Source organism: Camelus bactrianus, chromosome 13, assembly GCF_048773025.1.
Source record: "Camelus bactrianus isolate YW-2024 breed Bactrian camel chromosome 13, ASM4877302v1, whole genome shotgun sequence".
In the NCBI taxonomy this organism is placed as follows: domain Eukaryota; kingdom Metazoa; phylum Chordata; class Mammalia; order Artiodactyla; family Camelidae; genus Camelus; species Camelus bactrianus.
In genome coordinates this window covers 40,665,715-40,691,068 of record NC_133551.1, presented here as the reverse complement: position 1 = coordinate 40,691,068, position 25,354 = coordinate 40,665,715, and the positions used below count along the sequence as shown (strand labels likewise).

General features: G+C 36.6%; 2 protein-coding genes across 5 annotated transcripts in view; both read right to left on the bottom strand.

Moving 5' to 3' along the window:
• Positions 1-2,422: 2,422 nt before the first annotated feature.
• NDC1 (NDC1 transmembrane nucleoporin) overlaps positions 2,423-25,354 on the bottom strand; it is a 44,694-nt gene continuing 21,762 nt past the window's right edge. For all 4 annotated transcript variants that reach the window (XM_074376450.1, XM_010951770.3, XM_074376451.1 and 1 more), the window contains 7 exons: positions 23,868-24,113; positions 23,662-23,777; positions 21,001-21,051; positions 19,214-19,277; positions 18,614-18,714; positions 6,569-6,729; positions 2,423-3,174 (listed from right to left, as the gene is read on the bottom strand). In XM_074376450.1, the coding sequence (XP_074232551.1) occupies positions 3,111-3,174; positions 6,569-6,729; positions 18,614-18,714; positions 19,214-19,277; positions 21,001-21,051; positions 23,662-23,777; positions 23,868-24,113 (803 nt within the window). In that variant the 3' untranslated portion in view covers positions 2,423-3,110. The remainder of the gene's footprint in view (positions 3,175-6,568; positions 6,730-18,613; positions 18,715-19,213; positions 19,278-21,000; positions 21,052-23,661; positions 23,778-23,867; positions 24,114-25,354) is intronic.
• LOC105066434 (small ribosomal subunit protein eS27-like) lies at positions 3,971-4,356 on the bottom strand. Its single transcript, XM_010951768.3, has one exon. It carries the CDS (start codon positions 4,305-4,307, stop codon positions 4,053-4,055), a length of 255 nt encoding a protein of 84 aa, XP_010950070.2. The 5' UTR covers positions 4,308-4,356; the 3' UTR covers positions 3,971-4,052.

Below are 25,354 nucleotides of genomic sequence, written 5' to 3'. Positions count from 1 at the left end.
CACACACATACCAGATACTAAGTAACTGACCCCACAGATATACGTATTTCAGTAGTTTCATTTGAAAAACCTGTCAATTTATTTTTCTACCCAATTCAGTGTCAGTGATACACAAAAGAATATACACAGATTACCATATTTACAGGAAGACATACAATTACCAAGGAATAAATCCAGCAAAATAACAAATTGTTGCTTATCCATGTCTATTCAACTACACAAGTTTGTTTGTTTGTTTGTTTGTACTCTAGAACAGTTTGAAATGTTGCAGAAAAATGTGTTACAGCTCAGTGGTGACAGCAGCCTGGATCCGGGCGAGAGATCAAGCAGCACGGGGAGAGTTGGAGAACTCAGGTTTATTACGCCAGCAGGCCCAGAGGAGTTAACACTCTAAGCTCTGGACCCTGTCTGTAGGTTTACACAGGCCTTTATAGGCTGCCAGTTTTACACTTTGCAACGTCATATGCAAATAAAGTATAACAGAAATTGACCAACCAGGAACAAGCTTTGTAGAACTAGACCAATCAGGAGTGAGAGAAATAACCAATCAGGAGTAAGGGGAATGGACCAATCAGGAGTGAGAGAAATAACCTATCAGGAGTGAGCTCCATGCAAATGAAGTACTACAAACAGACCAATCAGAAGTTAGGAAAGTGGACCAGTCAGGAGTGAAGGAAATAACCAATCAGAAGTGAGCTCAGGGAACCAATAGAATTTTAGGGGTAAGTAAGCCATTTCAGAGGCAAAAAGTGAGATAGAGCCTCTGGGCCAGGGAACCGGATGGTGCCAGCATGAGAGTAGTGGCCCTGCTTGGGGGTCCTGCCAGTCTTTTTATGGGGCTTCCCACCTCAGCCAGTTCTCCAGGAATGAAGTTATGTGGATTTATACCTTCTGTGAGGGTCAAGAAAACATTTTACAAGAGCTGATACAATCGTGTTTTGTACTGACAGTCAGAAAACAGCTTTTAAAGAACATTCTCTAGTTTTCAGGCCAATGGGTTCACAGGCAGGGTGTGACCTCATTAAAGGAAATGCTTGTCTCCTCCTGCTGGCCTTCCTAAGAGCCTCCTCCTTGTACAAAGGCGAAAGGGCTCTCTTTAATAGCAGGTGATTGAGCCATGCCCTACTCCCAACAGATGGTGTGGAGATTAACAACACACAACTGACTTCCTTATCTACTAAATACAATCCAGATTTGGGGAGGCAGTTTCCAAATTTGCACCAGGCAGACATTGTGTGAAGTGTGTATCCAGCACAGTCTCTTGAGAAAAAATAGGGATGAACACCTTAGAAATTTTCACATTGCTCCTCAAATGTGTTTGACCAAAGTATATGGGAAATGACAAAAACCTAAACTTAGCCAGATGTTTTATCCAAGTAAGTCACAGTTTAAAGGATTCATCCCACTGTCAGCCTCAGGAATCCAATGGGTTAAATACCACAATTCTTTAATGGAAGCATAAGGTTAAGAGTCCTTTTCCCCCCAAATGCCTCAGCCATGGGCAGCACAGAGCATGGAATTATAAAAAGCTCAATGGCTTTAAAACATGAAACTCAACAGTTCTCAGTCAACCTAGCATAATTTTCTTGTTATCTGTAAGTAACTTCCACATTCGAATTTCAATGTTTACATTCAAAAGAGAGATCAACTCCACTTCAGACCAAAGGGGAAAAAAAAATACCCAACAAAAAAAGGCAACAGCCTAGATACTCTAAGCACTTGACCAGGGAAATGCCTCATAAAGACACTTTGAAGGCCAGCAGGATTCATTTATGATTTGGCATGTACTGGTTGAAGGGGCAACAAATAAATCAAGATATAATACATCAAGTAATCAGACAAATGGTAGACATATATACCACATTAAAGAATCACAGACAATAACTACTGCGCTGACTTTAAAGAAAAACTTGGGGGACACTGGAGGGAAAATGCAATAGAAAAAGAATTACTAGGGAGCATTTCAGTCCAAAGCTAGTCCAGTGAATATCTACCATTAAGATTTCCAATCTTTCATCTCCAAAGAAGTTGATCTAATAAATTATAAAATTACCTCACTTACTTTGGGGACATACAACCTACTTCTAAGGACAGTAATCCCTCTGACGTTTCGGTTTCACTTGCTAGTTGATGACTAAGTCGCTTCTGGCTGTAAAGATCTTCCTAATATGTTTCAACTAGCCAGTTAACATGGCATGGGTTGCACCCTCTGTGAGGCCAAATCAGCTTTACAAAACAACCTGATCTAATGAAGATGAGGGTGGGGAACAAAGGGAAAGTTTCCTGGTTTCTCTCGGAAAACTTCTCTCATTTGAAACATTTAGTTTTGTTCCAGAAAAAGAAAGCAAAACTAGTTGGGGAAATACCCATACACTTATTGTTTACTAGCATGATACAAAATAAATTCATAGAGGTAAGTCAATTGTCTTTCAAAAACCAAATGTGAATGTTTAATTTGTAACTTAAGAACTGAATTTTTCCACATTCTTTTATACAGAGTTAGCATCTGTAAATTGAGTTTTTTTTTTGGACAATCATGCAAATTTAATTTGTTCCTGGAAACAAAAACACAACCTAACAGATTAACAAAATATGTCCTTTATACAATATTTTTTGTGACTTTTCCCCCACTGTTACCCTTTTTATCCTTCAGTAAACAGAACCTACTCCAAAAAAGTTTATGTATTTTGAGTTTACAGAGAGCTAAACTCTCAGAACAATTAGGAAGGAAGACTGGATCAAGTTAAACTATTTTACCTTCTGAACTGGCTCTACTCCTCCCAAAAGTAAATTTTATACATTTTCTAGTTATTATTATTAAGCTATATAAGCTACAAACATTTCTAGTGCCATAGATACTTCTGTAAAATCGAATATTTTATTATACCACACACACAAAAAGCAATCGGTACAGAAAAAGCAGTTTCCAGTTATTCTGTTGAGAATTTCTTTCCATGATTTCTCCCATTAAAGTATAATTTTCAAAGCAACCACCACGACAAAGGAAGCATCTAATTAATCCATTTTCTTCTGATCCAAGAATGCTGAACATTTACTGTCCCATCTGTAGTTGTATCAGCAGTGTAATGAACACAGTTTATATTACTTAACTATTCTTTGAACTCCAAGAACTGTTGAAGTCTTTTCTGATGTTCTGCAGATGCTTGCACAGCACTAAATGAAACATAAATTCAAAGCATAAGCTTTATTTTACATTAAGCATATTAAGTGAACCACAGAACACAGAGTCAATATTTTTCAAAACAATTAAAAACGAATAGAAATCTTCACTTATTTAGTACTTCTGAAAAAAAGCTGGATGAAAACCCTCCTTAATCTAACGAGGAGGGCGGCTTGCCTTCAGTAATAGCATGCCTCTACCTTCTAAAAGACCAAAGCAAATTAAGACTGACAAGTGAAGGCATTGATTTTAACCTGCTCTGCTACGGAACCTGCTGTGCAGAGTTCCCGGCCTTGCAGTAGATTTTCTGGATTTTATTACTTTATTTAAACCAGATCCAACATTATCTTTGAGTTGTGGAGTATTTGAATTGCCTTTTATATAAAACCCTTTAAACTAAAATGTTTGGTTAAAACACAATAGACCCCACTAACCATTTTCAAAGGTAGCCGCTTGCTGGAGTAGGCTTACTTTCCCTTTGAACGTAAGCTACATCTTGGATGGGGAAACAGTTCTCTCCCACCCTTGCCCCCACAAAAACACAGCACCTCAATAAAACTAGGGCAAATGTGTACTGAAACTAGTATAAAATTCCCTTTTAAACTTTTCAGCAAAAATTCAATACAATGAAAGATTCTCGTTTTTCAGTTGTTGAAAGCAATATATCAACTTACTGAATCATAAAATTCCAGGTGACTGAAGGTCATCACTTTGAAAAGTGTCAAGAGTCTTACTATAATAATTTTGCTACAAATCATCCTCAAATGCCTTATGCAAACCTATCTCTGCTTTCTTTCTTTTTTTTTTTTTTTTTTTTATCCAAAATGTGTTTATTGGGACGGTTTCCCATTCATCTTGATTCAGGGTTCTTTTAGTGCTGCTTCTGTCTGAAGGAGCATCCTTCTGTAAGCCTTGCTTTTCCTCCTGTAGGCTGGCAGAGGACAGTAGAGCAACCAACACACAAAACTACTGTTTGTGCATGGCTAAAGATGGTGGTGATTTTATAGCATCCTGGGCATTTCACATCCATGAAATAGGAGTTGGGGCTCTGCACCAGGCGCTTCTTCTTGTGTTTCCTCTTCTCCTCTTCTGGAGAGCGATGAAGTAGATCCTTTGCGAGAGGCATGTTCTCGTGGGGAGGTCGTCACCGCCGGAAAGGGTATCTCTGCTTTCTTAAACCAGGTAGCTGTCTCTAACTGAACCACCTCAAGTGTACTTCACTGTTCTGATTCACTTTAGGTACCAGGGAGGCTGTCACCTGTAACTAAATAGCTCTGAACTCTCTCAAATGCCAAGTCTGCAGCATTTCTAGTGACTCTGCCCTCTGCTAGCAGGCCCTGTACCATCTCTTACTATTGTTAGTCCTCCTGGCTCTAATAGCAGTCTTCCCCTCAAATTTTAATCCATTATAGGCTGGAAAAACCAGTATATCAAAGTTGCCTGAATTAAGAGTAAACAGGTATTAAATGAGTGTTTCCAATGAGCAACTGGGCTGTGTTAATTTTCATGCCTCAAGAGTTTTACTTCATTTATACCTGGTTTTCAGAGGTGGAGCTAAGTCTAAATTCTGGTTCTGCAACTTACTACCTGCATAATTTAGGGCAAGTTACTTAAATCATTACATAAATTGCCCACAACTACAGATAGTCAATGGTGTGACCAGACATAAATCCAAATGTTGTTATTCCAAATCCAACATTTCTATGCTACCATTCTCTCCTACATTTGTACAAAATAGTCTCTAATGACCTGATCAGCTTTGGTACATATATAAAACATGGCTCTTAGACAAAAGAAACTAAGGCAGAGTTTCATTCTCATAATTTTTTAAATTATTTATCTTTCTTATCTAAAACAAAAATTAGTTTTTCCCCTTTCTCCCTATTTTTGCTGTACAATTAACATACATCATATCTATCTCAGTATTTAAATTTATTGAGTGTTTTCTGAGAGTACCCTACATGGTAGTTTACATCTTAGAAGCAGTCTAGTGCTGTACAGGGTAAGAAGGTAGATTTTTTTTTTCCCTTTGGTGCTCTACGCCTGCCTGTGCTCGTGCTCAGTGGTGCTGAGAGAAGGTGGTGGGATTCTAAGAGCAAGAAAGACCTGATTTTAGGTCCATGTTCTAACACTGACTAGACTGCGCTATTAGGCAAGTTCTTAACCTCTTTTTCCATGTCTGTACAATTATGATAATTTCCACAACTCATAAGCTCTTTGAGAGAGGTAAATGAAAAAACTATATATACAGTGCTGAGTGTATTGTCCAGAACAGCACTGCCCAACAGAACTTTCTACAACGATGGAAATGTTTTTACCTAAGCTGTCCAATATGGCAGTCACTAGTCATATGCAGTTACTGATGACTTGAAATGTGGCCAGTGTAACTGACAAGCTGGATTTTTAACTTCATTTAACTTTAAATTTAAACAGCCTTACGTAATTATCATATTGGAGGGTGCAGATTTAGAAGGCACTCAATAGATTTTTTTGTTTGTTTTTAAACATGTGAATAAACTTCCTAAGGACAGAGGATTATCCACAACTCTTTTGTATTCCACACAGAACCAAAGTGTTCCACAGAAACTTGCTTCTACTGCTGCTGCCGTATGCATGTATGTATGTATATATATATGTATGAATGCCTTAAGTATTTGCCTTATGTAAGTAAAAGGAAATACACTACTGTTTCTAAAAGCAGGTGGCATGACTAAATTCTAAACTATTTATTGATAGCATACAGAAAAAGCAGAGCAATCTCTTATATCTTTTAAAGTTCATTCATAATTATGATAAACATTATTTAGTTAGTAAAACTAGTCTCCCTTACCATGCCTTGCTAGATAATTTCATAAGAAGAAAGCAGTAAACATCAATGATACTAAATATAAACAGGTTTGGCATTTGTGGTTTTCTTTCTGGTTCCATTTCTGAAGGTGTTGTGATCTGTCACTGTTTTTCCAGCATGATTCACAAAGCACCAAGGATTCATTTACGGAATACTCTACTCACCCTGTCTTAGTTTACTGGCCAAGATGTAATAACAGAATTATTTTTAATATGCTTTTCTGGGGAGGTATTCATTTTGCCTTTTTTCTGTCTGAAGGATGTTTTAGTATTTTAAAAATATATATATAATTACATTTGCTGCCTTTATAATTTTCTACCCTTTTTAAAATCCATTTAAAAGAAGGCCTCAAACTTTTATGATAGGCTTAATTTTAAAATGTGAATATTAAATCTAAATCCAAGCTGTTAATTCCCAGTAGAAATCACGAAAGTCCCCAAAGAATACTTTCAACATGTAAGCCTTTACAATTCTCAAACCTATCTCTCAGGGGAACTCCTGAGAGTGGATTACCATGAAACAAAAACAAGTAAACTTACTTCAGATGTTCACCAAACGTAGTAGTTATTCTATAGATGGCAGTTTTTAGTGATGCTCTAAAGGCAAATCTCAACGTTTTATAAGAAGTGTCCACTAGGCTTCCTGAAATCCGAGGTGGTTTACTGGAAGCATGAGGAAGTTTGAAGTACTTGTCAACTGCCTACATCAAGAAAGAAAGAAAAGATGTTAGTTCAGACTATCAAGAAAGCCAACTTAGTCCAAAGAATTAAGGAGATTTAATTTCAGATGGATGGACAGACAGACAGAGATATATACATACACAGACACACAATAAAATATTTGTTTTGGATCATAGTCAAAACGGTTTGAAAACCAGTGCAGAAGAGGTGCTGCCACTTCAGCAGTTTCCAGGGAAAAGTCCAGGTCTGTCCTCTAAAAGAGTCGCACTTCAACAGCCCCGAATATGCAAAGTTGGGGAGTGAAACACAGATATTCTACCCTGCTTATGATGTATGACAGGTAAGAATACCTATGTTGTAAATCTCAGCTCCAAAAAAGACCAAAAGTTTATACTTAACATAAATAATTTACCAAACTAACTTACCTGCCTTTACAATTCTAGATGATAAAGTATCTATGAGCAAGAATAGGTGGGGAGAGGGAATTCACAAGTGGAACTGATTTTATTTATACTTGATAGTATAAGAGATTTAAGCATAACTTTTAAAGGCCAAAGATAAAATAATTTTTAAATGATAGAACTATATTAAGAGAAGGGAGAAGACTGAGAAGTGTAAGTGTGTTAATCTACAGCAAGATAATGTCTAAAGTGACAAGAAATAAGTATAAGTCTACTATTTAGTTATGGATGTAACCACCAAAAGTACTTAAGACTGTAGTTATAATGATTTCTACCATATTTTTAATTTCAGGTACTCTCTTACATAATTTGAGGGATCCTTTTCATTTCAGCATCCTATTTTTGTTTCAAGGATGTAATACCCTCTCTTATTTCTGAGGATTTCAATAATTTTTACTATGTTTTGGGGTTTTTGTTTTATAGTTTCTTCCAAGCTACTTTTTCCCTCTTAGCTTCTTTTGGTCTCTATCTTCTGTATTAGAGACTTTCCCCCCAAATCTAGTGATCCTTAGCTCATGACTGAGAGTGAGACCTCCTAAAGAGTTGACCAAAACCTCTGAGTACATAACTGGAGATTACCGACAACTGCTCTGAGTACACAGGTGGAGGTTACTGACAACAGGCTTCACAATAGGTGTTCTATGTGGATATTTTGGGGCGAGTGCTCACCTCAGCAATTTGGTTTGGTGAGGGTTCCCAGACAGCAGTCTTCCAGTACCCTGTCTGGAGGGCCTGGTCCCCAGTGCTCAGGGGAGCCAAGTGGGGAACAAAGCTAATCGAGCAGCTCCCTTTGCTTTTAGCAGAGTACCCACAGCTGTGGACTCTCCCAGTCCAGAGGCCAGGTGTTTTACCCTCTCTAGAGGATAAATTGTGACTTTCACTGGAATGAGGGAGAAACACCACCGAGGAGAATCTAGGCCTCTACCTGATTTTCAGACAGCTCTTTGGCCAGACGTCCCTACACTCTTGGTTCCAGGGGTACTTGGTGCTTGCCTCACTACCAACTTCACATCTGCCCCTGGAATCTGCTAAGTTAGTTATCAACAGCCATCTGCTCTCCAGCTTTGAAAACTTTGTTGCTGTTGTCTCCTCTCCTATTTATGGATTTATGTCTTTTTAAAAGTTCTTTTACTATAGTTTAGCAGAGTTTGGGGCAGGAACAAGATATGATGCGTGTGTTCAGTCTGCCAGGATAACTTCAAGTCCAATCATTTATTCTTTCAACAGTAACTTATAAGAGTGTTTTCCAAGACTGGGATATATACTTGAGATAATTTTAGTCAGTATAGAAGTGGTATTCAGTGACATACTTAAACAACATGAAATAACACTGAATCATAATGGGAAAGTTACTTCCTTTGCAATTTTCTTGCAAACCTTCTGATTAACCCTTAGTACACCAGGAAAAATAGTCATCATCATTTATACCTGGGTCCAATGGACCTTTCTGATAGTTTAAAGTCTTTTTACAAAAAATTTACAGAAATAAGAATGACAGGATAATGTATAACTTCATGGAAATTTAAGTAAGATTATAAAACATATTTCCAGGTTTTTAAGACACATACATCTGAAACAGGCCGTATCTTTTGAATGCAACAAGCTGCTTAATAGCTTTCATGAATAAACCTGGAATATACCCATTCTGTATTATCGATTTCACATTATGAAAATATACCTCCAAAAGGTTCTAGCTTAGCATTACTTCTGGCTCTTTTTCTTGCATTTGCACCATTAAAATATAGTATTTTTTAAAACTTTTGACAGCTCATAATTTTGTTGAAGAGTTCAGCCATTTTCTTTGAACCATAATTGTGCAAAACATTTTCATTGTTAGTTTTATAAAGACAAATTGAAACGATCAATCAAATATAAAATATTTTACTGTATGTGACTTTTTTTCATCTTAACATCATCTGTTTCCTTCCAATCACCTCTGAATACACTTTTGTATACCTTCAACATGTATCCACTTATGATCTGAATAAAGAAAATTTTGGTGCGCAAATATCACAGAAGATGAAGGAATACTGTCATGTCTACTTTTAGCAAAATGGGATGATTTAGGTTCTTATTATAAAATATTGTGGGACAAAGTGGTTCCTCTTGAATGACTTACTAGTTGAGAATATCACACGTACTTCCTTTTTCTCCTTAAAAAATACATTGTTCTGCAGACTCACAGACATAAAAAACACACCTATAGTTACCGGGGAGTAAAGGGGGTGGGAAGTGATAAATTGGGAGTTCGAGATTTGCAGATGCTAACTACTATATATAAGATAAACAACAAGTTTCTACTGTATAGCACAGGGAACTATATTCAATATCTTATAGTAACCTATACTGAAAAAGAATATGAAAAGGAATATATATATGTATGACTGAAACATGCTGTACACCATATATTGACATAACATTGTAAACTGACTATACTTCAATTAAAAAAATAGTTTAAAAGAATTGTTCTGTCGTCAGTTCCTGAGTTTGAGGAAATATATTTAGAATACTATCATTTGAAATCCCTCTTACATGATCAATTTCACCATCATCATTAAAGTCTAGAGCTGCAGTATGCAATGTGGTATAAGACATATGTAGCTATTGAGCACTTGAAATGTGGCAGGTCTAATTGAGATATGCTATAATAATGAAAAATACACATCAGATTTTGAAGACATAGCATAAAAAATATAAAATATCTCGTTAGTAATTTTGTATCAATTATATGATAAAATCGTACTTCTTTAAACAGAGTTGGACAAAGTATATTATTAGTTAACCTCACCTGTATTTTTTTAATATAACTACTAGAAAATGTGAAGTTACATATGTAGATTGCATTATATTCCTATAAGACAGAGCTTGTCTAGAGTGCTATCTCTTTACATTCATCTTCTGATTTACCTGAATAATTATTTAACATATTGGCAATTTTCTTTCATTTACCATCATCGGTAGAAACTTTTAAAAATCTGAATGACTCTTGAAATGTTCTAGGTGTGCAGATAATTTGATCTTTCCTCTTCATTATTTATTCTCATTTCTCTTCCTTGTCCCTCAGTAGCAGTCCTCCCGGCTGATTCCCAACTGTAATGGTAAGTCATTAGTGCTTCACTGTTAACTGTGATGATCACTGAGAGCTTTCAATCATTCATCCTCAACAAGCTAAGAACATGTCTATTCCTATAATATTAGGAATTTTTTTCTTCTTTTAATCAATAATGGATTTGGAATTTCATCAAAACCTATTTGGGCATTTTGGTATTTCCTTTCCCAATAAATTATACTTTCTAATATTAAAAAAAAAACTGAATTAGCAACTGCATTCAATGAAAGCTTAAAAAAAACTATAAAAGATGTGTGTTCATACTACTTACATATCTTCTGTTAAAAGATGATGCAATACTATATGATTTCATCATTCTTGTTTTCTCATTGGTCTTTTTTTTTTTTTTTTTTTTACCACAACTGGAGTAATGGATGAGTAATGATGAAATAATCCCTAGGATGATCAACTAGCAAACTGTTTCAAGATACTGGGAATGTAAAATCACTAGAATTCCATAATACATCTTAAATTTTAAAAGGATCCAAAGGGTAACTGCAAAAGAATGAATTTTGTTTTTCCGTTGTTCTTGCAAAGATTTCTAAAAAAGAATAAAATTCATAAAATATCAATCCTTACAAATAACTGGAACAGCTCCAAAAACAAAGGCAAAAAATAAATGGGGTCTAACAGCCCCTAATGGTATAAAACTTACATTGGGGAGAAAAGCCTCACTTTGGAGCTAAACTGTCCTTAGCACATCTCTAATTCTCTCTAATCTCCTTTTGTAGCAAAGGATAAGCAGGCTTCAGGTTTACGGACTTCAGCAAACAGTATCAAGTTAGAACCTAAAATTATTGTCTTTTCTCTCTTTAACTGTCTTATCCTCAATACCGAAATCCAAAAAGCCCTGATCTGGCAGTAAAACCTGACCTAGGCTGACATAGGCTATTTATGTTCTTTACCCAACTTACACAAATATTCAGATTATTTCACTGGAGAAAAGTATTACAGTATCTGATTAAGGGATCCCACCTCAGATAGTAATAAGACTGTTATGTAGTGGATGATACGTATACCACGTTACATTCTGAAAATTCCAAAAGACTCCACAATTTTGAAATATATCCTAGGGTCTGAGATAAGGTACTCTAGACCTATATTCTTTTTTTTTTTAATGTTTTTTATTGACTTATAATTTTACAATGTTGTGTCAAATTCCAGTGTAGAGCACAATTTTTCAGTTATACATGAACATATATTCATTGTCACATTTTTTTTCTGTGCTATAGACCTATATTCTATTTGCTGCAAGTCAAATTAGTTTTCCTTTTATAATACTGATATAAAGTTTCCTTTTAAATAAGTTTAAGTTAAATATGAATGACTTAAAATACTAAGTAAATAATAATTCATTCAGGTAGTATATAAATATGACTAAAATTATGACAATAGTATGTGGTAATAAACAGCTATGGCAAAAACTATGAAGGCAGTGTGTGAATAACTTAAATCTAGGAAACACTGATTTACAGTATTTAATGATGTGCCCCATGGTTAGGAAAACTGATGTACTTAATCAGATGAGAGATTAAACAAGTATTTATTGAGCAAATCACCACTCATGGTTCTTGCCCCAAAGACTCAGATCACACAACTGGGATCTCAAATATGTAGTTAAGAATTATCTGGCCCTAACAGAAGCCTTAAAAGGGGCTGTACTATGGAAACAGGCACTTTTATGCTTATACTTATATAAGTATATACCCATTTATACTTATATGCCATCATATATGCACAAAGACTATATAAGGAGAAAACCCCGGCTGTTCTCCCCTGAATATTTACCTATCAGTGTCATTAATAAATGTCCACTGTGCAGATCCTTGAAAGTCGTTAGTCTCAAGGATTCTACTTACAACCTAGTTAAAACAAAAGTTTACTCCACCAAAGCCAGAGTCCCAAACAAATGCTAAAGACAAGATCAGACTTTGTTATTGGAAATCAGGACTTTGGGCAGAGTTTCTCAACCTGAGTACTACTGACATTCTGGACTGGATAACTCTTTCTTGTGGGGACTGACCTGTGCTTTACAGGCTGTTTAGCAGCATCCCTGGCCTCCACACAGTAGATGCCAGTATCACTCCCCTAGTTGTGAGAATCAAAATGTCTCCTGACATTGTCAAATGTCAACTAGGGAGCAAATTCACCCCTGGTTGAGAACCACTGCTATAGAATAATAACAATATTAGATGATGATAATGATAGCTAAATGACAGACTGCAGTTATCATGTGCCAGGAACTGAGTTAACTGTCATATAGATATTATTTCATTTAAATAATAAAACAATTTGCCAACAAAGCCATACATGATAACCACTCGTTTTATTCTGTTTAATTAAATGTTTTTATAATAGTACCTATTTATTGCATATCTAACACTTGCCAAGAACTATTCTAGACTCTTTACAGATACCATCTCTAACCTTCATAATGACCCTGTAAGATATTATTTCCATTTTACAGATGAAGACACTGATCTCAGAAAACTTTAATAAATTGCCCTCAGTCACCCAGAAAGTAATGGAGCCTGGGCATCTGTCTGACACTGTCATCTAGACTACTTGCTTACAGTGTTGACAACAATACTCTAAAAAAATCTTTAAAGATCTTTTCTGCTGTACAATGTAAGAGTTCTGTCATACAATGTAGTAATATGACATCGAAGTAATAAGAGCTAACATCTGCTCAGCACTTAATATGCGCCAGGTGCCCTGAGTGCTTTATGGAGGTGATCTCATTCATTCTTCACAACCCTATAAAGTAGTGTTATCATCATCCCCATTTTCCAGATACAGAAACAGATGTTTAGAGATTACCATAATATCATTATTACCATATTACCATGGTGCACTCCCTCCCTCATTTTATAATTTCTGAAGTGGAGATGTATCTTCTAATTAACAGCATCTTACAGTCAATGAAATATGGTAAATGTCTTTTCCAAGTTCACACAGCTAAGAGTAGTAAGAGCTGGGATTCAGACACAGGTAGATCTGGCTCTAGATCTCACACTTTGGCCCTCCGACATGCTGCCATTCTGTCTTAAGAAAGGAGGTTAGGAAATGCATGCCCCTGCCAAGCCCTCACAGACGTAATCTGATACAGTGGACAGCAAAGAACTTGGGGTCTCAAAGCCTTGTTTTCAAATTTACTCAACCATTTATCAGGCATGATCTTGAATAAGTCATACCAATAGATAGTCTTTTTGAGAGACTCAATCACTCAAAACTAGCCTTATTCTAACCTTATGGGATTGTTACAAAGATTATAAGAAAAGTACTTCTTTTGGAGTACTACATAAATATTTGGTAAAGTAGCATAGGATTCTAAAGAAACAAAGAACTGACTGTGACTTGTAGATGAGTATTGATCAAGAGTCTCTGGGCCTTCAAATCCACAGTTCTGGCACCCAAGAATATTCCTTTCCTTTTCCCCATTCTTCCTGCTAACTTCTGCATCACTTCCTCAGGGAAGCCTTTCATGACATCAAACCCCTATTTTCAGTCCCCCATTCACAACATTAACTTAGATTTGCCTATGTTCTCTGATAATCCTGTATTTTTGCACACTGCAGCACTTATTACAATTGTAGTTATTTGTACAATTTTGTTTTATAGTCTGTAAGTTCCTGGAGGGCAGGAACCATTTTGCCTTTTCTCATTCTATATGTCAGCACATGGTAACCATTTGATAATTAATATTCACTGGATGAATGGATCTGTGAGTGGCATGAAGGTCAACTTCAACATTTCAAGTGTATCAAAATTTGACCTTCAGATGATGAGGCAAAAAATATAATAGAGCTGATATCCTACATCAAGGTGAGACTGACTTTTCAAAGAATAGAAGGCTTTCTGAAAAATCTGAAACATACTCTTGAAAACAAAAAGATTTTGGAGCTGGATGGTAGTTGATGGTTATATAAGAATGTGACTGTACTTAATGACACAGAACTACACACTAGAAGATTTAAAATAATAAATTTTATCTATATTTTACCACAATTAAAAAATTTTTTTAATTAAAAAAAACTTCCATTTTGATCCCCAACCTTCTGCAATATAGGAACGCTTTTTAAACACCATACATACACACACACACAGTGGAATTCCACAAGATAGTAGTTATTCTCCATCCACTTATGGAGGGAATAAATAATTACCATGAACTCAAATAATGCTTTCAAATGAATTTATATTTTAATTAACTAAAACAGTACGTAGAAACCTCTGAAAAATAGCTGTAAATATGTTAGACAAACATTAATTATTCAAACAGCAATGTATGTGTGGATTCATGACTCCATTATAATACTTGTAACATCCCCGGATAGCCTGGCCCACTATCAGGAACAACTGTCCTAGAATATCCAGCCCTCCACTCCTTGCCCTCTGAATGGTTCGAAAAGAGAAGGCTCCCCCTTTCCTTTCATATTTTGTCTTTAATGATACACAGGGAAATGGCTGATGTTATTGATAGTGAAAAGTGAAATAAAGAAACCAAACAGTTCCATACAAATGTTCCTTAGTAACATTCAGAAGCCTGTATTTTATAACTTGTCTTAAATTAGAGATACTTAGAATTACAGATACTTTGTTAAGAGCAAATATCCCTCCTACATCAAAGAACATAAAATCAAAAACATACAGCAGGGTTCCTATGCATCACATCACATCACATCCCTGCCTCTCAAAATGAAAGGGCTTTAGACCACTTTAATTAAAGCATTATATCAGAATCATCACTCAATTCAGGCTCCAGAACAGAAGTCTTCACCCACTGAAGCAATCCAGTAATCATCCAACAAGCATTTAGTAAGTACCTGTCATTTGCCAGGCACCATGTCAGATGCTAGGAATACAGAGACAAGACAAGATCCCTGCCTCTATTCCGACTAGTAGAGATGATAAAAGTAAACAATTAAAATGCAGCATCATAGGGTGATGAAATTGGGATTACAGGGCAGAGTCGCAGAAAAATGTGTTCCAGGCAAAGAAGGAAAGAAAAGCATCATGTATAGAGTTAAAGTTAGGTTAAGAAAATAAAATATACTTGGGGGAAAAAACTGAATAGTACATGGTGGTTATCAGAGAAGATTGCTCATGGGAAGAATAGGATAGTGGCTGAAGTCAGAAATAAGGATCTCTGTTAAGAGTTAACAGGGGCAAAAGGCTTTAGTAATAATTCAGGTCAGGAATGTCAAGGGCCTGAAGTAAGGCGGAGGCAGGAAGGATGGGTGGTTGATACAGGACTCATCCCTCAGAGTTTTGCCCCATGGACATGGCAACAAGGAGTTGAAGGAATTAGTAATAAAATGGTTGAAGTGACAGCCTGTGAGGTCTAAGCTGGACACAGAAAGACATATATGTAGCTAGGAGGGGGCTGAAAGACAAAGGAAGTGAAAATATTGGCAAAAACAAAGAAAGTGCACGGAAGAAGTGAGAGCATGGAGGCAGTGTTTGGAGCAAGGGCTTTTACGTGGTCCCACAGACCTATTAGAATTCAGGGGGTATAAACTTCGGGATAAAAATTCCATGTCTATCTTTACTAAAACTAAGCATTTATTTCAATTATGAATGTATGTTGCAAGTCACAACAGCATTAGCAGTTCCTGTGACTTTGTCACCAATATCTTCATATCACATTACTATTACACCTATCATGAATTACCATTCATCATAACACTACAAAATGATGAGTCACTAGACTCACTGACAGGTCTTATTTAGTGCATTAATTAGAAAGCACACATTTTTGAGGGGTTGGGGGTATAGCTCAGTGGTAGAGCGCATGCTTAGCATGCATGAGGTCCTGTATTCAATTCCTAGTTATTGACCAAAAAAAAGAAAGAAAAAAAAGCACACATTACTGTATCACAAATTTAACACTTTCATAGCTATATTCTAATATAACTGATTTATTTCCTTTCTAATCCTAAAGACTTTATTTTATATATTTAAAAACATTATTCTGAGAAAAAGTCCATGGACTTCATAAGACTGCCAAAGGGATCTTTGGCACAAAAACATTTAAAAGATTCTGGCTTAGAGGGTAGAATCCTGGAATTTTAAGCTCTGGAAGTGGAGAATTCAGGGAATGAGGAGGTCCGGATGACAGTCGCAGGCTGAGACTGATGGGTATATAAAAGAGTGGCGAAGAGGAGGAAGCCAAAGAACTGTGCAGCCAAGCGGGACAAATAATCATGTGGACACTGAATCACTCATAATCAGCCTCAGGATATGGGGTGGGAAAAACTGAAAGGCAGTTTGCAAAATCTGATGACTGCAGAGCATGACCAAAAGGCCAACTGTGATGTGGCCTAGGAGAGAACAGATGCCACAAGCCTCACAGGAGAAGGAATTTTTACACCTAGAAACCAAGTACCAAGTCATTGGTGCTGTTCTTTTTTCCTTTTATCTCTTCCCAGCTCTCAAAAATATGCCTCTGCCTCTTTCTACTCTGCCCCTCAAAAGTATTCTCCATCCAACTCCTCTGTTTCAAAGTAAATAGGGACTGACCTTTCAACAAATCTGTAATTCTTACCTTTCTAATCAAAGGTAGGAATGACCACAACCAAATAAACAGATTGCTTTCCTTGTCATACCTACACATAACCAACTATTAAAGAAGTTTTAAACCTTCTATAAAGAAGAATTAAAACTTTTGATGGTGGAGAGGTGAGAAGAAAGTAATTTGGGTGAAGGATATCGCTAGGGCAGTGTGATCCTTGTGAAATCAATTCAGTTTCAACCGGCATTTTTAGAAAATGAAATAGAATGGAAAAACATCAGAATTCATAGCACATAGTAAAAGGTAAGCACTGTTCTAAGAACCCTTCGTTTCTGTCACACACACACATACACACACACACCCTTATATTCTGAGTCAAATGTAAACGTAATACAGGTCTTGGTTCAAAGTTTGAAAGCCACAGTTCTAAGGGCAGAGCCATCCTCTCTGAAGAGAACCTTATATGACAATAAAAAGGCCAGGATAAAATGGTAGATAAGTTCAGAAGGAATAAAGGATGTGGATCTTCTGCTTTCCCTGGGGTCTACCACCCTGCTAATGCCCTGCAATCAGCTCAGTTTCAAGTCTCAACTCTGCCACCTTGACTTGTTGAGTTACTGCGTTACCAAACCTCTCTCGTGTGTAAGATAGGGCCAAAATACCTCCATCTTACTTCACAAGATAGTTTTGAGGATCAAAAAGATAAAAAGATATTAAATCACTCTGTAGACTATAAAGCAGTGTACTGTTGTTTTATTTTAAACTACACAGTCAGAATTTTAAAAAAGCAAACTATGCTATGAATATCTCAAATCATGATTATCCTATTGTGTGGTTAGATAAGACAAATATTAGAAGTTGTGGGGAAATAGTAGGAAATTATTTCTTTAGAGAAAAGTAGCTGGGAAAGAACACAATAAAAATATCCACTTGTGCATACAAGTCTCAAGTAACATATATGAGAAAGTGGGCACAAAGAGGACTCAAAGCAAAAACAAAAAAAAGGTCATTGGTTTTGATGAGACTTTCTAAGAGGTAAAATGAATTGAGATTTGAAGAAAGGAACAGTGAAGCCTGTTTTCTCTTCATATCTTAAACTGCTTCCCAAGACCAAAAGATGTATCAATTGTTAGCTTTCAAGCCTAGTTCAGTAACCCCTCCTCCAGAAAACCTACTACACATACCCAAGTCCTACCTCTAAATGCCTCTAGACCTCAGTGTTTATATTGCTCATCTGCCAGACAACTAATATTACAAGGCAGTGTAAAACATGTCACCCAACATGAAGTTAAGAAAGGCAGTCTAGTGGAAAATAAGAAGCATGCTTTATTTTTCTTCCTTTAAGTCTAGGACTAAAGAGACCTAAACTTTCAGTTTAGGTTTAAACCTATGCACCCAGACTGGTGGCAGGAATCCACTGGCCTCAGATCCATCTTATGCCTCTGGCCGATAGGCAACTTCTTATCTGCATGGGTAATAACTACAGGCCACTTTCAGTAGCTACAAATTGTGTAAGGTTGCAAATTTTTATCACTGAACAGAATTCCAATATCCTAAATAATCTGATTAATACCAGATGTATATCCTACAGGTTTGGTATACTTCTCCTGTTGTAATAAAATTATTATTTATAAATGAATTAAAGTTTATCTTCTAAGTCTCTCCTAGATTATAATGTCCTAAAGATGAGAATAGTACCATTATTTTGACTTCCAACATATGTTTTGTTACTCAATGTGATATACAAGAAACAAACTGAAAAGGCTGGGCAGAGAGAGGGGACAAGACCTCTGCCTCCACCCAACCTTCATACTACCTACCTCTTGCAGCGTCAACAAAGTATTAAGAATAGCTGGTAGTGTAGTCTGGACAACTCCAAATCTATCTTCCGTAAATGATGCTGCTACTAAGTGAGACAGACCTCAAGGGGAAAGAAGAAAAAAGTTAAAAGTGAATCAAAATTAGGCAAATCTACTTGCAGTACATCTATTTGAGAAAGGGTTACCATTCTGAATATATTAAAAAAAAAACCTTCTACATAAAAAAGAGGGAGTAATACAATAGAAAAATAGGCAAAGATTAGAAGAGGAATTGAAAAGGTGCACAGCTGCAGCAGTCTTGAATAAGATGACATTCTCTGCCTTAAGTTCTAGTAGGAAAAGAATTTTTTAAATAATAGTGTGCTTGGTAGCACTAAGAAAACAAAGTCTGATAAGGAAACGGAGGGACAGTTGTGAGGATACTTTTGGTATCCTCCTAAAAGATACCTAAGAAAAATGATCTATACAAAACAAAGAAATAAAAATGTATCTGAAAATTCAAAGATTGAGATCAAAGTCCAGAACTGATCTTTCATGGATTATACTTCAATATTTAACTGATAAATAAAATCATAGTTGCAGTTCACTGAGATTGCTTACCTTCTAATGCCCAAATATGCATTTGGGCATCTGAAAAAACAGCCTGAATGGAGGCCTCTGGGTGCTACAAATACAACAAAAACATTTAAGTAAGTTCCCCTGAAATGATAATTTCATCTAATCAATTGTATTTATACTATAGCAATAAAAAATACACAGTTGCCTCTCAAGAATTAAAACTTGAAATTCTTACACAATGATTTAACTGCAATAAAGCATTCTGCTACCAACTTACTACATGACTTGCCAACTTTCCAAAACTCTGTGTGCCTCAGTTTCTCATTTAAAGAGTTACATACACTCAAACCCCCTCAGAGGATTATGAACACTTAAATTGTTATGAACGCTTTTTTTTTTAAAAACAAAAGAACTTCTAAATACGTATTACCTCTCTCAAATTGTCTACCCTCAGCCCCACTCCAAAGAAAAACCTCCCAACCTTCCTTAATACAGCAAGGTCAAGTAGTGTGGAGCAATAACTGGCCCGTGTAAGTGCTGGATTTCATAATGCACCCAATGAAGCCTGTTAAGTACAACAGCATGTTACATTTCCCAACATTAAACAGCAGTGTCTACAACTCCTTATCATACAATAGGTCCATCTGCAAAATAAGAAATCAAAAGTAGCCGTTCGCTTCCAAGGGAAAAGATCTTGCTCAGCGTCTGCTCTGCCACTTACTGGCTACGTGTCCTTAGGCTATCTACCTGAGCCCTCTGAGCCTCAGGTTTCCTTATGTGTAAAATGAGGACAAAGACATCTCACAGGGATGCTGTTCAAATTAAATGAGGGAACTTGAGTGAAAAGAGCATGGCATACATAAGACAAAAGAGTGAGTTTTTCCCCCATTCTTCCCAAACAAAGCTCTGAAGTAAAACTTCAGATAACCCCTCTTCCTCTTGGTGGAAGACAAGACACCTTCCTCGGGGGTCTGATAGTTTTCCCAGAACTCTAATGGATGGCCTACGGTAGATTATTTTTGGTAAACATAGTTGCTAGTTGGGTGGATCTTCCCTGCCATCACAGTGAAAAAAGTTCCAAGAAATTGAAAGGATTCTCTGTTATGTGTATCTGTATTCTATCGAGTTACTCAGATCTCTCTCTCCATCCATCAGAGTATGACTCCCACAGGATAAAAATGAGAAAAAATGAGAAATGTATGCCAATGCAGACTTTCACTTGCAGGCATTAACTGAGTGTATTACAGTTAATACTGCAATATTTGCAGAAAGAGAGAAGCTAGATTAAAATAATTAAAACAAAAATTCTCCCTCCTACATGTGGGCAAAGGTTTTGCTCATCAAAAGATTAATTAGTACACAACAGCTGTAGCAGTGAAAATAGGAATAAATCTTCAGCTACCATTGAAACTGACTCTCCTATAGCAGCTGGAGCAGCTGACAGACAAGTTGGAAAGTCATTTAGTTTGTGGCCTGAATTACAACTTTTATCCAATACAAGTTTAACACCTGCAGTCTAACCTAGTTATCTCTCTTCTGAACACTAAACTGGCCACTAAGATTTTGCAGAAAGGAACTGCATATCAGCACAAAGCTGCCTGCAGCCAAGAGACTCAGGAGGCCAACTAGAGCCAAGCCTCAGGAAGCCAGAGGTGAGATGTGTGTCTAGAACAGCTATCGTTAAAACAGAGGTTTAGTGAAGCATGATGCAAAGCTGTTTGGCTTGCTATGATCAAGCTAAATATTTAGAAGTCCCATCTGCTACTTTATTTTTTATTTTGTTTCCTCTCCCCCTATTCCCAATTCCAAAGAATGCTACACATTCTTACCTTACTGAAAAAATACATTATCAGCACCCGTTTTGATAAGAAATTCTTAATCTGAGTAGGAAAAAAAAAAGAATTAACACATGCATAGTCTTCAATTCTACCCAAATATGATTATTATGCATTTCCAGGTTCTTCCTGACACTAACTTAAATGAAACACTTTACAACTTACAGGGAAAGAACAGTATTTACAGTAAACCACATAAGTAAATACTTTTGTACTATAAATTGGATAGGCAAGATGAGCCATCTAACCTAAGCTGCATTCCCACGTACACATGTCTAACCCTCAAAGTAGAGCCCTGTCAGAATAAAAGGAACTCTAAGTGGTTCTGGCGATACTCTCTAAGACCAAATTCTTTCTCAATTCTCTACAACTGTCTTACCCTTTAACCTCTTAATGCCAAAAAAGAGTGTTTCCCCTACTAAAAAAAAAGATCTTTAAGACATGAAGTGGTTTTCTACTGGTTGACATTTACAAGGAAAACAATTTTCCTAATATTAAGCTAAAAGCTACATAACCCAACTGACTTCAAAGTAAATTCATGACACAGCAGTACTTACAGCACATAGAGCCTGAAGTTTTGTAAAATGCCTTCAGTTCTTCTCTATTAATCATTCAATCCACAAACATGTTATTTCTCCCATCTTAAATAATAAAATCCTCCCTTGATCCCTCAACTCCCCCCAGCTATCACATTTCTCTACTCCCCTTATAGCAAAACTTCTTGAAAGATCCAGCTTTTCTTCTGGCTTCCAGTTCCTCTCCCAATCTCTCCTGAACCCATGCCAATCAGGTGTTCATCCCCACTACTCCATCCAATAGCTCTTGTCAAGGACTCAATGACCGCCACAGTTCATTCTTAGTTTGAATTCCACGCTACCTATCAGCAACATCGGACACTCGCTTCTCTTTGAAACGCCCTTTTCTTGGTTCTTTCTCACCTCAATGGTGCTTGGCCTCCTCCTCATCTCCCAGACCCTTAGTCATTAGAGGATCTGCATTTCTTTTCTTCTATATCTACAATCCCCAAGAGTTTTCAAGGAATCTCATGGCTTTAAATACTGTCTATACTCTGATGACTTCCAAATTTTCATTTCTAGCCTAGATCTTCCCCCTGGACTCCAGATACATGTCTAATTTCTTATTCAGTATTTTCACTTTATTGTCTAGTAAGTATCTCAAAATTGACATGCCTAAAATCAAACTCGTGATTTCCCCACCTCATCTCTATCAAATCTCCTCTTCCAGAATCATCAGTATATTGCAACTCTATAAATTGCAACTATATTATTTCAGGCCCTCGGGCCAAAAACTTCAGAATCAACATTGACTCTTTCACACCACAATCAAACCATAAACAAATCCTATTATAACTACCTTGAAAATATTCAGACCCTGATCACATTTTATAGTCTCCACAACCATTCTGGTCACAGATACAATCATCTCCCACTAGATTACTTCAATAGCTTTACTACTGTCTCTGCTTTCACTACTGCCCTCCGAGGATCTAGTCTCAAACAGCAGCAGTTTCAAAATTAAGGTTACATCATGTTATTCTTGTGGGTAACACTACACAGTGGCTACCCATCTCTTAAAGAGAAAATGTCAATCTTTACATTGGCTAGTGGGCCTATGAGCTCTGGGTGCCGGCTACCTCTTTTGATCTCACCACCCACCTACCACTCTCCCCTCACTCGGCTCTGGCCACACGAGTGTCCCTGCTGTTCCTCACGCAAGCCAAGCAGATACCACCTGAGGGCCTTTGCATTTTGCTGCTCCCTGCCCTCCCTTCAGGTCTCCAATCAAGAGTCACCCTATCAATGAAACTTCCCCTGATCACCCCACATAAAATGGTACTCGTTTCCTCCAGCTGCTCTTTCATTTTCCTGCTCTATTTTTCTATTTAGCACCAAAGACATCAAATTTCTTCCCCTTTAAGACATGTATTTTTCATAGTTTGAACATGACATATCAGGATGCATATAGTCAACAGCATGTCATGGTTTAACTGGCAAGATTTTCTAAAAAAAATAGTATATAAAATAAGTCTTACAATTAATAGTATACCCCTTGGAAAAACTCCAGAATTAGGGACACTGACTCTCCCACATTTGAAAATCCACATATCACTTATAGTTGGTCCTCTATACCCATAGTTCCACATCAGTGGATTCAACCAGCTGTGACTGTGAAATGCAACAGTATTTACTATTAAAAAAAAATCTGCATACAAGTGGACACACAGTTCAAACCCATGTAGTTCAAGGACCAACTGCATTTTTTATATTCAAAGAAATATAGTACAATACACATGCTTGCTCATCTCTTTCCCTTCACTAGAATGTTAAATATATGGTCAGGGACTTTTATTTGCTGTTTTCCCACTACCTAAAACCACACCCTGTATATATAAAGAACTCAATAAACATCTCAAGTGAAAGAATTCACAGTTCAAAGGCACTGAATTAGGTTAAGCCATATGAAATTGCAAATTGTAAAACTAAAACCTGGTCAAATACGGGCAATTTCACGTGGGTCAACTTAACACAAAGCAACCCCAAAAGTCCTATTTATTCTTGATGGCTCACTCATGTGCAATCCTTGATGCTCTCAATGTTATTTGTAAATATGAATCCTACACCCATAACATCCTACCTGTTCACGTTTATTCTGAATCCATGAATATATCACATTGGGCTGTCTCACTGTCTTACCCTCAGCACTAACAGAGGTAGATGGAGAAGGATTAGAAAATTCAGTCATTTGCTGATCTACAAAAAAAAAACCAAGAAGTAAAAACTTATACGATCTGATTCTCTGTAGTATGACATTTCAAATTTTGGAAAATAAACAGTCCTCACCGGAAGCTGAAGTCCATAATCTTGGCCCTCTTCTTATTAGATGAGGACTCTGAGGTGACCCATAGCAAGTGTTTACATCAAAAATTCCAGCCATCCGATTCACTACACCAGAGCCAAATGGGGTTGCCAGGGGACTTGGAACATCAGGTGTTGATAATTTTGAGGAAAGCAGCGATGTCTTAATTAACGATGGCACTGAAAGCCGAGGCACCTGGCTAGATTTAGGGGTCTGAAAAGTAGTTTCTTCTGTAAAAGAACAGATCCAGTGCTGAAGAGGTAACCTGATTCAAGCAGGCCAGCGTGGGGGTTCTCAAATTCTACACGCCTCAATTGTTTGTTTAACTCATTTAAACAAGGCTCAGCAGACTGTTCTCATGTAGGTTTACATTCTCAACATCCAGGTTTCACTACTGCAACCCGGTGACCTCTCAATCAATGAGCTTTATACATCTTTTTCTGTTGGACTGGTACAGCCTCTCTTGTTTTTTCCCCTAAACAGGTTATCTTCATCTTCAAGGTCAGTTTCTCTAACTTTAAGCTATTTTAAGTGAACCTACCAATTCATATTTTATTTTTAAATGGCAACAACTTTATTGCATTAGAATATGCCCAGTGTTAACTGAATGTTCTTACTGGAACTATTACTTGGCTAAATCAAATCTATAGTGTGAAAATGTACAGAAAGAGAGCATGAACCTTATCCCATTTTCCCCAGAGTTCCTTCAAGTCAACAAAAGTCACATCAGAGACAAATTTGCTCAGGATATCTACAAATCTGATCTATAAACAGCTTCTTCAAAAATAATCTTACAATTCTACCAAATTATAGAGCCTCTTATACAAAAACAAAAGAACATTTTTCCTGCCACTCCAGTACAAGACACAAAGACAAATAAATTATACGAGTACTCTATCTTCTTAATGAAACTGGTATTAAAAAAAAACTGGCAAAAGATATCAACCAATTAAAGTACAATATTTTCATTATATGACATTAAGGGTTAATGGCAATAGGAAATATTTGAAGAATCAATTTAAAATTTAAGACTGGGGTTCTTAAGTTTCGCAATTATCCTTCAAAATTAGAGGCAAATTTTGACTGAGTGATGGGATATGACAACAATTTAAAATAATGAATAATCCATTTTTGGTCAGACCAAGGCGCTCCCCCAGCTCAGGATTATAATGATCTAACATGCTAATTTGATATAACTATAGCTATTCAAAATTCTCTAAGGGCTCCACAGAATAAAATTCAACTCCTCTTCTTAACATACAAGATCTCCTTTTATTATCAAACATCATCCTACCAATTCAGACTCCTTTTTGACAGGTTTCCTTTTAGCAGTTATACTGGCTATCTGTGTGCCTCCCATGAAAGGATCAGTTCCAAGAGTGCTTTTTCATCTTTGATCCTTTGGCTTCTAGCATAGTACTTGGTATATACTAGGCATTCAATAAATACCTGTTGAATAAATACATGCTAA